A 13,951-nucleotide genomic window follows, 5' to 3' on the forward strand; every position below is an offset into this window, starting at 1 on the left:
TAGGGCGCTGGATAGCCTAGTGGTTATGTCGCGTGACCCCCCACTCTCTCCTCCCAACATTTCCTGTCCCTCTTCAGCTGTACTATCTAATGAAGGCAAAAATGGCTAAAACATTAATTAATGTGTTCATTTTTTTAAATTGCAATTGACCACATGCTATTTTCCCCGATTTGCACACAGTGAAAAGCCTCTGCAGTGTCTCCCTGTAGTCAAAGTGATGGAAACAGAACAACACTGCTGCATCTATAAATGTCTCATTTCCCCTTAAAAAAAACTCTCATACAGCTCAGCTGACGAGTCAAAATTAATATCCACCTTTTGACATCGAACATGTTGATTTTTTTACTGATACTCTGAGCTATTTTCATTTAGTTTTTGATCCGTAACAAGTTCCTTTTCTCGTGGTTCATGTTGTAACTTTCAATCTAGCAGAAGGTCCTTACTGTATTTCAAAATAAAAGCAGGGTTGAATTCAAACAGCCTAAGAAAGTCCAAAAAATCTAATGTGAAATTCTTTGATGTCAGATTTTGTGATGGGAAGAAATTGCAGATATGTTATTGTACCTCGCTATCAGAGGTGTAAAAGCATCCTTGCCGATGGTTTTGACGTTGTCTTAATTTTTTTGTTCATCTTGAGAATAAGATCGTGTGTCTCACTGAGAGATTATTAAAAGCTAAATGAAGGAAACCTAACTGATTAACTCCTTTCTTGGTCTGTGATTTGAACTCTTGCTAAGTTTCTTAGTCTTGAACGATTGATTAGATTTAGTTAGTTTTAGGTTAGTCTTCATAGAAACCATCATTCAACCACACAACCACATGTAATAATTGATGAAAACTACACAAGCTTACTTTATTCTGCATTTTTCAGGACATCTTTTTCTGAATTCTCCATCAGATTCAGAGGACCTCATTGTTGGAACAATTTACCCAACCATATTAGAAACAGCACCAGCCTCAACTTATTTAAAAAACAAACCATTTATTTCCTGCTTTGCCAATTAACCAATGCGCCATCATAATTATTCTCTGCCATAAGAGCTTATTTTCCTTTTTCCCCTCTTCTATAATTTGTCTCTTTCTTGTTTTGCTTTCTTTTACACCTTATTGAGTATGTGTTCTCGTTATTGTTTTTGCTTGGACTACATTAATAATTTGTCTCTGTGTTACATGTTTCTCTTTAGGAGGGCCACTCGACAAGCCCCTCTGGGTTTATTTGGCTCCTCCAGCACATTTCTTTCAAAATGTATATTTTGTTAATTAACTAATCATTATGTCTGTTTTTCCATTGATCTATTATGTTTTTTTGGTTTTTTTTTTGCTTTTTAAGTGCAATAAAATAAATGAATGAAAAAAATGAAAACTCTGAAAATGGTCAGCAGGAACAGAAAGTATACGGCTGATATTTGTTCCTGACACTGTGTGTTTGTAACTCTGCCTCCGGTTTGACACCCGGCAGACTGATTCAGTGACAGTTTGTGATGAAGAAATAAGCCAGAAGGAGCTGCACAGAAACTTCAGACTTCAGAGGGATTCAAGTGCATGTTTAACATCAGACGGAAAGTAAAATGTGTGACTTCGAAAGGTTTTTGTACTCAGGTGAACTACTGAGGAATATGAAAATGAATTAATGGTGGAAGGAAATACCAGATCCCACAATCCAGTAAAATTATTTTAGAGTCATATTGTCCTCCTTTTCAACAAGTTTAAATAAGTCTCAGAGCTGCCCTAAACCGGTCTGTGAAATTTCTCATTAAAAATCCAATCCGATCCTGTATTTGATCATGTCTATAAACCCCTCTATTTCAGAACAGGCTGTTTCTGTGTCTGTACCTTTAAATATGTAAATGAGCTGTGTCTGACCACGCCCAATCTCTGGAAGGGCTTGGGTGACTCTGGCTTTCTTGCCCTTTTGTTTACGATCAGAAGGCAGACTCAGAGGGCAGAACAAACACCTAGCTGTGGGAGTGTCACCCACCTGGGGGAGGGGTTACTGCCCTTTGTGATGTCATGAAGGGAAGATCTCCAAACTGCCTGTTTAAGCACACAGTTTCTGAAAAATTGGAGCAGGCAAAAGCCAGAGAGGATGGATTTTTCTCATGATTTGTAGACAGACTAGGGACACATATTAGTGTTAGAAAAACATGGTAAAGTGTATTTTGCATAATATGTAGGGCTGGCGATCTTTGGGTGTCTCACGATTCGATTCAGAATCTATTTTCGATTCAAAACAATTATGGATTCATGATTCATGATTCAAAGTCTATTTTTAATAAGTACTTCAGGATCTACTCCAGTCATCTGTGAGACTGGCTGAATTTCTTGTTGCTCTATTTGGCATTCTACTGAGTTAAAGAGCTAGCCTTAGCACTGAGCAGGGAGGGACTGACTCATTTCAATTTTTGGAAGTTATTAATCTATTTAAAATCTAAGAAGATAAGAATCTCCATTTTTACATAAAACAAGTTTTTGCCCACCTCTAATAATATGTGACCTTTGAAGTAGCCTTTGAAAATATTCCATTATAAGTAAAAGCCCTGCATTAAAAATCTTAACTCATATATACTGTATATATGTTTAAGGTTAAGCTAATTTTAACAACTTTATATACAGTTACCTTTTTAAGATCATCAAATGTGTGTAGCATCCCTGTCCTTTAGAAACATTTCTCTATTTCTAACAAATCTCAGCTTTCAATAAAGAATTACAAAAATGAAAATAAGCACCTCTGGAGATTTTTGGTTTTATCCTCAACGGGAAGGATCTGAAAAGCTGTAATCTGTATAATAAACCAAGCTGTCAGACAAATATAGCTGAGCACCTTTTGGCAAAAATGTTCCTGAAGCATTAAGGTGGATAAAGCCAGTGAATTAGAAAATATTTAACCGTGGCATACATTGGGAACACACAAACTGATAACTTTAAAAAAAAACATAAGTGTTCAAATATACGCTTGGATTCTATCACACCTTGAAGTCTGCTAAAGTGCAGAAACATTATACAGAATGAGGCCTCATTCAGACTGGATTGATGCCTCAGGGGAGGTGTTTTGGTTTAACGTGCCTGGTCGTAGTGATTTTAACGCACATATGGCTAATTTTCACCCCTACACCACCAATAATCACAGCCACAATGAACTCCTGTTTTTCCTTCTGCTGCATTTTAACAGCTCAGTGAGAAAATTGACTTTCGTGTGAAAATGGGGGAAGTGAAAAGCGTTTTTTTTTTAACCGACAGACGGAAACATGCTAACACTTTCATACAGGCCAGTTTTCAAATCAACATGGCAACAGAAACAATTAAAGCTCATCAGGAAAGCAGGACCCTGTAAGAGCCTATCAGACGAGCTGTTTTCATATCAGCTACAGGAAGCCACTGCTGTTGTCTATATTTATCTACATGTAGTGGCTGTTAGCTGCTCTTTTGTCTGTCCTGCTGAACGTTAATGCTTGATACAGACCAGATCCATTAGATTGTCTATGTCTAAAAAGTCTGCTTGAGTTAGATAACAGCACAACAAAGATTTAATCCCAGACTCTGTTAGTTCTGTTCATCCAGTCTGAATTGATCTTAAGAGGCATTTTTTCCCTTTGTGTGTGTGTACTGTAGAGAATCCCCTCACCTCAAACTCCAGGTATTCTTGTCGGAGTTTGTGCTCCTCCAGCTCGCGACCTTTCACCTTACGGTCGGGTGTGGAAGCTGTAAGATCAGCCAGCTCGGAAGAAACTGCCCTGAATCGGTTCTCGTGAGATTTGACCTGCTCCTCCTGATGGGAGAGAAGATAAAACTGATCTCTGTTCTGATGTGAGGGAAACATATTAGTAATACATGATTACTGTTGAGGACTAACTCAGAAATAACTTTTTATCTTTTTTTGAATCCAGAATCAGAATTTGAACCTGGGATAGTTTAGTGTTGGATCCTGGCAGCAGAGGACGACTGAATCTCTTCTGGGAGCCAATAGCAGCTGGGAATGGTGGAGCAGAAAACATGGCAGCGACTACATTGATGCGTGTGATCCACGACTGCATCTGTTCTGGATTCCTACAGGAAAGGTGAGAACAATAATACTTAAACCTTACTGTACACCTTATAATATTCACAGTATATAATATGGCAAATCTTTTTAGCAGATATTATTCTTTTTATATTTCTTTCTACAATGCCACTTGATTAGTTATTTACTTTGAAATGTCAAATATGAAAGAATTTCCAGGGGCTTTCATTACACATGAAAAATGTACCTATCTGTATGTATATGAATAAAGGAGTACGTTAGTGTTTCAGTGAAATATATCGATTACACATTCTGATCAAGGCCTGTATTACTTTCAATCAATACATGAGACGTAATAATGGATGCCCAACATATTAATTCATGGTTCAAGGCTATCATAATGTTTCCAACTCTGAACATAAATATGATAGATAATATTTCTGACAGGGCTAATCATGTTCCGCCACGACTTTCATGTGAATAAAGAAAGTATCTGGTGATATTACTAAAAGCAAAGAAAGACGGACGCAGAGATAGAGGAGAGTTAATGTGATCCTTACGGAGCCTGAAACAGGAAGACTCTCCAGTCTGCTGTTCTCAGGTAGAAGACGTTGGGTCTCTTGCTGTAATCAGCTGCTCTCATGGCCAGAGAGTGATGGATGGACACAGCGTTTTTCACGTCCTCCTCCGTCAGCTCTCGCTCCGCGCGGTACTCATCCTGTCGGCCAAGTCAGAGAAGTTACTTTCTGAATATTTAGAAGACATGAAGTCATCTGAACCTTTTAAATCTTTATAAAAACAACATCATTTTAGAATGGGGAAAAAGAAATCACATTGGTGTAGAAGTATCTGGTGCCATAATATACGAGCATATGCATGAAACAGAGGGACTTCTGGGAAATGTAATCCACGTTTACCTTTTGAAGGTAAAGCACCATCCCCTTCAACATGGCGTAGAAAGACTTCCATCCCCTCTTACCCCGTGGAGCTGGATGAAACAAAGCATCATGGGATATTTTACATCACACGTTCAAGCAACTGATCAAAACTGTACTCCTCTAAATGTTTTCTATTGTAAAGATTCATTCCTCATCATGGCTTTCATGACATCATAAACTAAGCATTTAATCCTGACAATTGTGTGGAATAACATAACAACATCATTCATCTAGATACTCGATCTGTGTCTGAGGCCTCAGAAATGAAGATTAAATATTTCATATATAAACGTAAATGTTGTTGTCTGCACAATGATAACAGTGTCTAGAATTGTTTTTTATGATATATAATTGTTTTATTGTGTTCCTGAAGCGTTTCAATGTTAAAAACAATATTAATAATAATAGTTGTCTCTTAATGTTGTATTCACTTTCTATATTCACTGTAAACAACACACATTCCTGCACAGCTCCTTCATTGCACCTTTCCTACATTTTGTGTTTTTATATTTTCATATTATATTATAAAGAAGATATATGTTTTTTAATAGCTTATTATATTCTTTTATATTGTATATATATTATATTGTTTTATTTACGTAGTCAGCAGGAGCACTGCTGTTATAAAGCTCCTTACTATCTTTGCTTTAGTAATTGTTTTGCACCAAAAGTCAAATTTCCTTGTTTGTGTAAATGTGCTTGTCAATAAAAAACGACTCTGATTCCGATTCTGATCTGAAGGGCAACAAAGCGTACATTTTTCTGTCAGTGATTCGCTTAAAGGCGAACATCAGCGACATATAAAACACTTACATGCATGCTTATTAACAGATTCAAAAGAAGAAGAGAGACATACTTCTCTTTCCATCAGGATCAGCATGGACTTTTCGAATTAGAAAGCCATTCTTGTAGAGCTCGCCATCCGCCTGTTGAGCCACGCCCACCAGCGGGTTTCCTCCAGTCCCCAGTCGTTTCATGGTATGGGAGGCGGAGTCTGTTCGAACGTCGGTCAGCTCAGACATGGACTTCCTCAGCTCCTCCTCGTCACTGCAGAAGATTAAAAGTTGTACAATGTTCTAACTGGTTCATTTCTATACTTCCACTTCCACATCTCTTTAGTGTAAATAATCACGGATGTAAAAACTAGATTTTAAAAGTTGGGGAAGCTGGAGGTGGAGCACATCTCGACATAGGAGTGCAACTAATGATTAATGTCATTTCATTTTTGGCACAAGTGAATTGATTGTTTGGTGCGTAAATATTAAAAGAAATGCCACCAGAAGGACCCAAAGACAAAGAAGCATCTTCAAAATGCTTTTTTTTAATCCAACCAACAATCAAAACATTTAAATGATTATGATAACATTCAGATTTTCAAATATTTCAAAGAAAAGGATTCAAACGTTACAATTAGAGAAGCTGCACACATGAAATGTTTTTAAATAAAAAATAATTCAACCACTATCATTATTCTTAACAAAACAATTATTTAGAAATGTGCCTTCATATCAAGAGGAATTAAGATCATGAAAAAACTACGGTTGACGCAAACTTCCTGCCGCCCCCCCTCTGCAGGACTAACCATCGGTCCTGGGGGGACAGGGTCTTCTCCATTGCCGCTCCCACCCTCTGGAACTCCCTCCCAAAAAACATCAGAGACTCCCCCACACTCACTTCCTTCAAGAAATCCCTAAAAACTCACCTCTTCAACATGTCATACAAGCACTAACAAACTCTGTTCTCATCCTCCTTCTCTTAAGACTATTTCTTCATTGTATTGTTTTTGACTGTTTTGTTTTGTTGTGATTCTTTGTTAAGCGTCTTAGAGTACTCAGAAAAGCACTATAATAGTCGAATGAATTATTATTATTATTATACACTTACATATTTCCTGCTTCTGTAATTACCTCATCTATTACATCAATATCTCATTTTATCATGTCTAAGTTTTAATGCCATCTCAGCCAGTCTCATCACATCAATTAGTCCTCAAAACATCTCCGTTGTATTCCACCTTCTCATTGTGACGTTATCAGAACACTTATACAGAATAGCCTCTGAGATTAACGATTATCTGAGAGAAGAAAAAAGAAAAAGCATCCATAAAGGAAAACAGACGCTAGATGCATATATGCCTGTACGGGTGTTCGTGTGTCCACGGTTAAGCATGGGCGTAGGGATGCTGACCTGTAATTACAGCGAGGAAGGAAAGCAGGGAGCAGTCACCATGGCAACAGAGGCTTAAATAAGGGAGTCAGGGCAGCAGGGACACACTCACACACAGATCGAGTTTAAACACACACTTCAGATGTTTGTACATGAGGCGTGTTAAACCAGCGGGAACCAGTTATCATCCATCCAGGAGAATTAAACTTACATAGTCCACTGGAGCTTCTCGTTCTTGATCGAGCTGTACAGCGTCTGCAGACACAACACACACACACACACACACACACACACACACACACACACACACACACACACACACACACACACACACACACACACACACACACACACACACACACACACACACACACACACACACACACACACACACACACACACACACACACACACACACACACACACACACACACACACACACACACACACACACACACACACACACAGAGATAAGATACATGTGAGTTAGTTATACATGTTTTATGTGTGTGTAGGTGTATGTATGTTGGTGTTTTGAATTTTGGGATTCTTGGCTTGTTTCTTTGATTTTCCAGTTCTCCCCATTTAACTTTAGTCAAATAAAATACAAAGATCAGAGCGCCAGAGCAATCATCACTACATTTCATTGATTCTTAGAGGAAGTTTTTCAGAAGGGGGAGGCTGATGTGAGGGTAGTTTTCTTCTTCAAAGAGCTAAGTAGAATAAATGTTTGTTTTCCTGGATTTGTGTTTTCATTGTTTTAAGTTTTGTACAGAAATAAAAGAATCAAAGGCTCCCCATTAACAAATGACAATCTTATTATAGTTCAATTTCTCAAATAATTCCCTTATTCAAGAGTTGCTGACTTAAGTCCTATACTATCACATTATTTTGAAATATCAGGAGAGGGTTTTTTTTTCTTCAGTTAGCTGAGTTGGATGGTAACTCTGGGAAAGAGTCTCTCTTATTATGATAAAACTATTATGAAATGAAGTTACTTGGCTGATTTTTTTTTTTAAACCTTAATTTACCCAGGTTGGTCCCATTGAGATTAAAAACTATTTCCAAGGGAGACCTGGCCAAGACAGGCAGCAGTAAAAATACAAAGTTACAGACACAATGGGAGACAAAGTACAATTTACAAAAACACAAAATTGTAGGTTTCTACATTTCTGAATGTAAAACAAAAATGTATGACACATTAGAGTAGGCTATAGGTACCAGTAATTCAAAACGCCCCTTCCCTCCCACCTCTGTAAACACAACCAACCTTTCTAAAGCTGTGTTTCCACTGCAGGGATTTTTTTCAAGGACTTATAACTCAGTGCATTTCTATTGCAGGTCCGAGGAGCAGAAAAAAGTCCAATGGCCTTTTTTTCTGCTCTTACCGTACGGAACTACTTGCAGCTCTGATTTAGGTTATTTACTGTATCATATGATACAATCCGTTCTAAATGGTGTCGTACTTATCTTCTTGTTGGACACACAGATGACTGTAGTCTGGAGGAACCACAAAGTCGTTTAAAAAGGCCACTGGGAACCAAAAGTCCCCGCTATTTCAGACGGAAACACTAGAGACTCACTTTTATTTGATGGTCAATTCTTTAGAAAACCATTTTGGTTTTCCGAATGGTAAATATTCTGTACACCATCTAACTGTTAATGTAATTTTTTTGTCCTAATTCTGTCTGTTTGTTTGAGAAACCTTTTTTTCTGACCCTGTTCTGTTGGGTTTCTAAAACTTCCACTTCTTTCTGTGCTTACTTAATTTGTTCTGTGTCGTTTCATCCCGCTCATGTGATCTGCAAGTGCTATGTCTATAAAATGAAATACATATTTAGTGTCAGATCTTCTCTTAAAGCTGAAGTGAGCATTTCCAGGTATACCTTCTTCTTGCGGCTCTGTGGGTGCTGCAGTCTGTCCTGGGTTTTTCCCAGCAGGTCTGGGAAGGCCAGCGGTTTGAGGGAGCGAGAGCGGGGGGCTCTGGGATACCTGAACGGGTCGGTTTCTCTTGAGTCCCGCCCAATCTTCACCGAGCAGAGCGAACGTGACCGCATGCGGCCTGTCGAGTGGATGCTGTTCACGCCAATCATTGTGCTGAGTTAAGTGTTCAAAAGGACGAAGGTTGTTTTTTTCGTTTCACAAGAGTCCGACAGAACTTCAGATTCTTTTCAGAATAAAAGAAGAATCCAGAAGTAGAAAAGACTTCAGATGAAGAGAGAATGTCTCTTTATGTAATGAGAAGGTGGCCTTAGCTGTAGTCCAAAACTATATCTTCCTTTTTGAGATAAAAAATGAAAAGCAAACTTTGCTTTCTGAAACGGTACGACCTCCAGATGACCTCCAAATATTTAAAATATATTCATGAAAGTCTAAAGCTGATTTACAGATGTTTCCTTCTTTGACCAGCAGTCAACTTGAAATGTTGACGATCTTTTCAGTCCAAGCTTAAAATTAAACAGATGTGGCTTCAGTTGAAAGAGTTTCCAAAGGGAATAGAAATGTGTTTTCAGACAACTGAAATCGTTAAAGAATCAGGTAAGGATTTGCACAAGAAGTTGTCTGAAAGAGGAACCTGGAGTGACGGCTCCTTCCGAGTACTTGGTCTAAAATTCTCTTAGCCTAAATTGATTGTCCTCACTGGAGCCCAGCCTGCTGCATTATGGATCTAACTCTATTCATTATGCATAAAAACACAGAGGCTTTTCATCCGGCTCATAATCCTGCAGGCTGACAGTTGGCTGCTCCCTCAGGTGTTTGAAGGCAAAACGAGGAAGAAAAAAAAAAGATGCTGCCAACTAACAGAGCTGGAAAACACTTTGGACTCAATCTGTTGCAAGATTAATGAGTTAAAGTCCTTCAAATAATTCTGATATAGAAAAAGTCATTTTGAGTAAAATATCTAGACCATTTTCACCAAAATGAAACCAAATGAAGAGGAGTCCAAATGATTGTTTCAAATCGATATGGTTAGCTCAACCGTCTGCCTGAACAAACAAAAACATAAATATTGACTGAAATAAACAGATTTCAAATAAAATAAAATGAGCTAAGTTTTTGTCAAACTCTAACTTATTGTCAACTGTTTTAATCTTTGTGACAAGGTGGAGTCAGCTGTGACTTCCTGTGTACCTATAATTAAACAACTCATCACATCAATCCCTCATCAATGTAAGAGCTGTGACGCGTAATACATCGGCTCACTCTCCTTTAGCAAACAGCCAAAAGATTCAATCACAAAAAAAATCCAAACCACAAATATGATCTTCTTCTTGTCCTGATTTTCAAAAATCTAAGAGTCTGATCTCGGAGCGGCTGTTGAATGCAGCCTCCTGCTGCGATGGTGTTGGTGGAGGAGAATCCCTGGACTGCAAATAAAGCTGTGTGACGGAGGAGGCGCATCACCAGCACCAGCAGCTGCTCTCACATCCAAAACATTTACCAAAAAAAGAAAAGAAAACACGAAGGCTGGGGCGAGCGAGCACACCCACACATGCAGACAGAGAGCGAGAGAGAGGAACCCAAAAACTGACGTCAGCTTCCTCCTGAGACACCACAACCAGCCCTGGCTGAAGATGGAGGGATGATGGAGGAATGATGCAGGGATGCACAGAGAAATATGGGATGGGGTTGAAGGAGAAATAAGGGGAAGAGCTGATAAGGGGAGAGAAAAAAAGGAGAGTTTCTCCTGTTGCACTCTGGGAAAAATGACCAAAAAAAGACAGTAGTCCTCCTTCCTCCTCTTCAGATGTTAGTATCTCCTCAAACTTCTCCTCTTCTCCTCCTTTGCTTGTTGCCGTTCCTCCGTCAGGTGAGCTCACTCCGCCTCCTCCTCTTTTTTTTTTCTTCTTTTTCTTCTTCCTCCTCCTCTCTGCTCAGACTCTGAACTGTTGAGGAGTGTTGCTCGCTCTCCCTTCTCACTCTCCTGATTCTCTCCCTCTCTTTTTTCCCTCGCTCACTCAATGCGCATTTTCTCTCAGCAGCAGCCAATGGGTGTGCAGATACAGGAGCTTGAGCCCGCCTCCCTGCTCTGCTAGGAACTGCCAATCATGAAAGACTCAGAGAGCTGAATATAAATGCGGCTGAGAGACGATAAGCAGAACAAAGACCGAAAAAGCTCAAAACATAACAGATACTGATGATGACTCACTGACCATATCTCTACGTATACAAACACACATGTACATATGTGAGATTTATATACACATAAATGTATATTTTTGTATGTATGTTTATACACCCACACACAAATATTTATCTTTATTTACACACGCGCACGCAAACACACACACCTCCACCCCCACACACACATTCATTTGTTATAAACAGACTAAACAATCGTCATATTTAACATTATGTGTAAAATTAGATTCTTCTGTGACATCTATGATTTAATATTTCTCATACTAAGGCCACTTTACAGATCATTTTCTTATTCAGGATAAAGTGTCAACTGTATTTATAATAGGGGTCCTAACTCAAATTGGATGTTGTAGCAGCTATACTGTAGACCACTTTAAATACATATATCCAGTATCACCGTTTTTGTGCCATGTTTTTATTGATACATTTTTTTTCTTATTATTATCTCATAAAGCAGAATGCCCTACTATGTAATCCAACTTCAGGAGACATCAAGTTATTTTGTATCTTATACAATATAAATATTATGTCTAGCATTAAATAAATGCAATGATTGTGTCGTCCAGCAGGATTAAGAAATATCATTTTCAGAGATGAAAAAACACTGACATCCTCCTCCCTCTCTGATGATGATAACGGAGGTGAAGAGGTGACACTGATTCACTTTAAGTGTTTGTTATCGTCACACAATTGACATTAAGCCTAGTTTATTGTTTCTTCTCAGTCATGGATTAGGATCAGTGTTGACTGGCATGCTAGCAGCTAGATACCTGATACTGCATTATAAGCTGTATCGGAGGCCGTTACAAATACTGGTGTTGGTGTCAAAACAGCTCGACCAAGAATCTGTTCAACCTTAAGCCTGGCTCACACTGCAGGATAATCGGGCTGATTTGAGCTCCAATTCCTCCTTCCAGACAATCGCAGGGTCGCTCCCGACTCAAGGCTGCTCGGATCCGATTATCTGCCCAGATTATCTTGTAGTTTAGACTAATGCCTATTTCATTGATTAGCTGATAATCAATGAAATTAAATTGTACCGTCTTTTTATTGTATGTATGTATGTATGTGTGTCATTCTATTTGCTTAGTTGTTTTGTTTGTAGGAGGTGAGGTCCCTTGTATAAGCCTGTTGGCTTCTTGACCCCTCCTGACACACCTTTTATATTTTTTGTTAATCCTAGTTGATGTATTCTTATATGTGTGATAAATAAATACATAAATAAAATAGTGTGAGTCACATATAGCACATAGGTTATTTAATTTTTTTAAAAATATAATTGACTGAATATTATCATTAACAAACTAAAAATGTGTTTTTCATTCAATATTCTGAATAAACACAAGAAATATCAACACATACAAATTCAGAATATTGAGACACGGCAGTTTTTGAATTGTAAACGCAAATGTGATCAATCTCAAATAGAAATACAATACCAACATTAATATTTCTGCTTATCGTGTTCTGTTAGTATGGTTCTATCTGGTGTTGGTTTAAGATCAGTTTAAACCAGCCTATGCAAACAGAGGTCACAGCCAATCGTTGTCTTGCAACGTGATGACGTCATCAACAATGTATGAAGGCTGAATTTTATTAAAGATCATTTTAAAACAGGATTATGCAAGCAACCAGATCATGTGGCCACATGTGTGAGGTCTGTTTTCAAAGGGTTAAACAAATCGTCACATCAAACACAATCATACTCCAAATGGTCTCAAGTGTTTGTGCGATTCATCTCTTAACAGTGTAGAAGCAGGGATCAGCTCCCACTCTGAGAGAATAACATGTCCCACTTTGTAAACAGGACCATTTAGACACAGTCTTCAAAGTCAAACATCAGTTTCTGCTGAGACGGCTTGTTTTCATCTAGGAATCTCACAGAGTCGGTCACATGAAAATTATTCTGTTTTTGTCAAAACAATTATTTTAGGTCATCATCAGCAGCAATCCTTCCCAAAATATCTTCCACTTCTTTTGTGGCACAGTGTTGTGCATCTCTTCATCCTCGAATTTTGAGATTCACATCCAGTTTGCACACATTACTGCAGCTTGAACACCCGTCTGTGTGTGCTATTTCAGTCGACTTGACGTGACGAATCAGAGAAGGAGCTTGTTTGTTTTGTAATGAAACGCATTTGTGTGATATTTTTCCATTAGGATTGTGGGTCTTTGTTTTGTTGGTTTGTCAGGAAATCTTAAAACCTTTCTGAGGGAGGTAGCATATCAGATGAGCAGAGCAGTCCTTGAGGGGTACTGCAGAGGTGATTTATTATTGTTAACGCTTGTTTAGAGAAAAAGAAAGTACTTGAAACTGAAGTCAGCTAAACAAAAGAAAAGGCTTGACAATGTGAAGTGACTTTGTACTCGCCTCTCCCACTAACCAGGTTTCCATCCACATGAGGCAGCAAAAGAAAAAATCTGAATTTGTGCACAGACCATCCACTACTGTGTAAGAATTTGTTTCATGAAGATACACAAAAGGTGAGGATTAATCTCATGTCTGTGCCATAAAACCAGAAGAAACCTATAAATAAAGTCTTCAATTGACCTCAGTGAACGCTATAGACTGCATAAAAGAGTTACCTGTTTGAAGCCTGGAGTTATTTTGTCTGTCACGATTTTGTTTTTCCTAACCCTGAAGTGACCATCTTTAGATGAGAAGGTGGAGGGGAGATAAGAGTTAGTAAATGTCTGTCAGTAATCT

General features: G+C 38.4%; 1 protein-coding gene across 2 annotated transcripts in view; it reads right to left on the minus strand.

Moving 5' to 3' along the window:
• The window catches only part of psda (pleckstrin and Sec7 domain containing a), a 59,857-nt gene that overhangs the window by 4,770 nt on the left and 41,136 nt on the right, over positions 1-13,951 (minus strand). For both annotated transcript variants that reach the window (XM_061040433.1, XM_061040432.1), the window contains 6 exons: positions 7,313-7,356; positions 5,792-5,982; positions 4,915-4,985; positions 4,558-4,715; positions 3,900-4,044; positions 3,623-3,766 (listed from right to left, as the gene is read on the minus strand). In XM_061040433.1, coding sequence (XP_060896416.1) covers positions 3,623-3,766; positions 3,900-4,044; positions 4,558-4,715; positions 4,915-4,985; positions 5,792-5,982; positions 7,313-7,356 — 753 coding nt within the window. The remainder of the gene's footprint in view (positions 1-3,622; positions 3,767-3,899; positions 4,045-4,557; positions 4,716-4,914; positions 4,986-5,791; positions 5,983-7,312; positions 7,357-13,951) is intronic.

Source organism: Labrus mixtus, chromosome 6, assembly GCF_963584025.1.
Source record: "Labrus mixtus chromosome 6, fLabMix1.1, whole genome shotgun sequence".
In the NCBI taxonomy this organism is placed as follows: domain Eukaryota; kingdom Metazoa; phylum Chordata; class Actinopteri; order Labriformes; family Labridae; genus Labrus; species Labrus mixtus.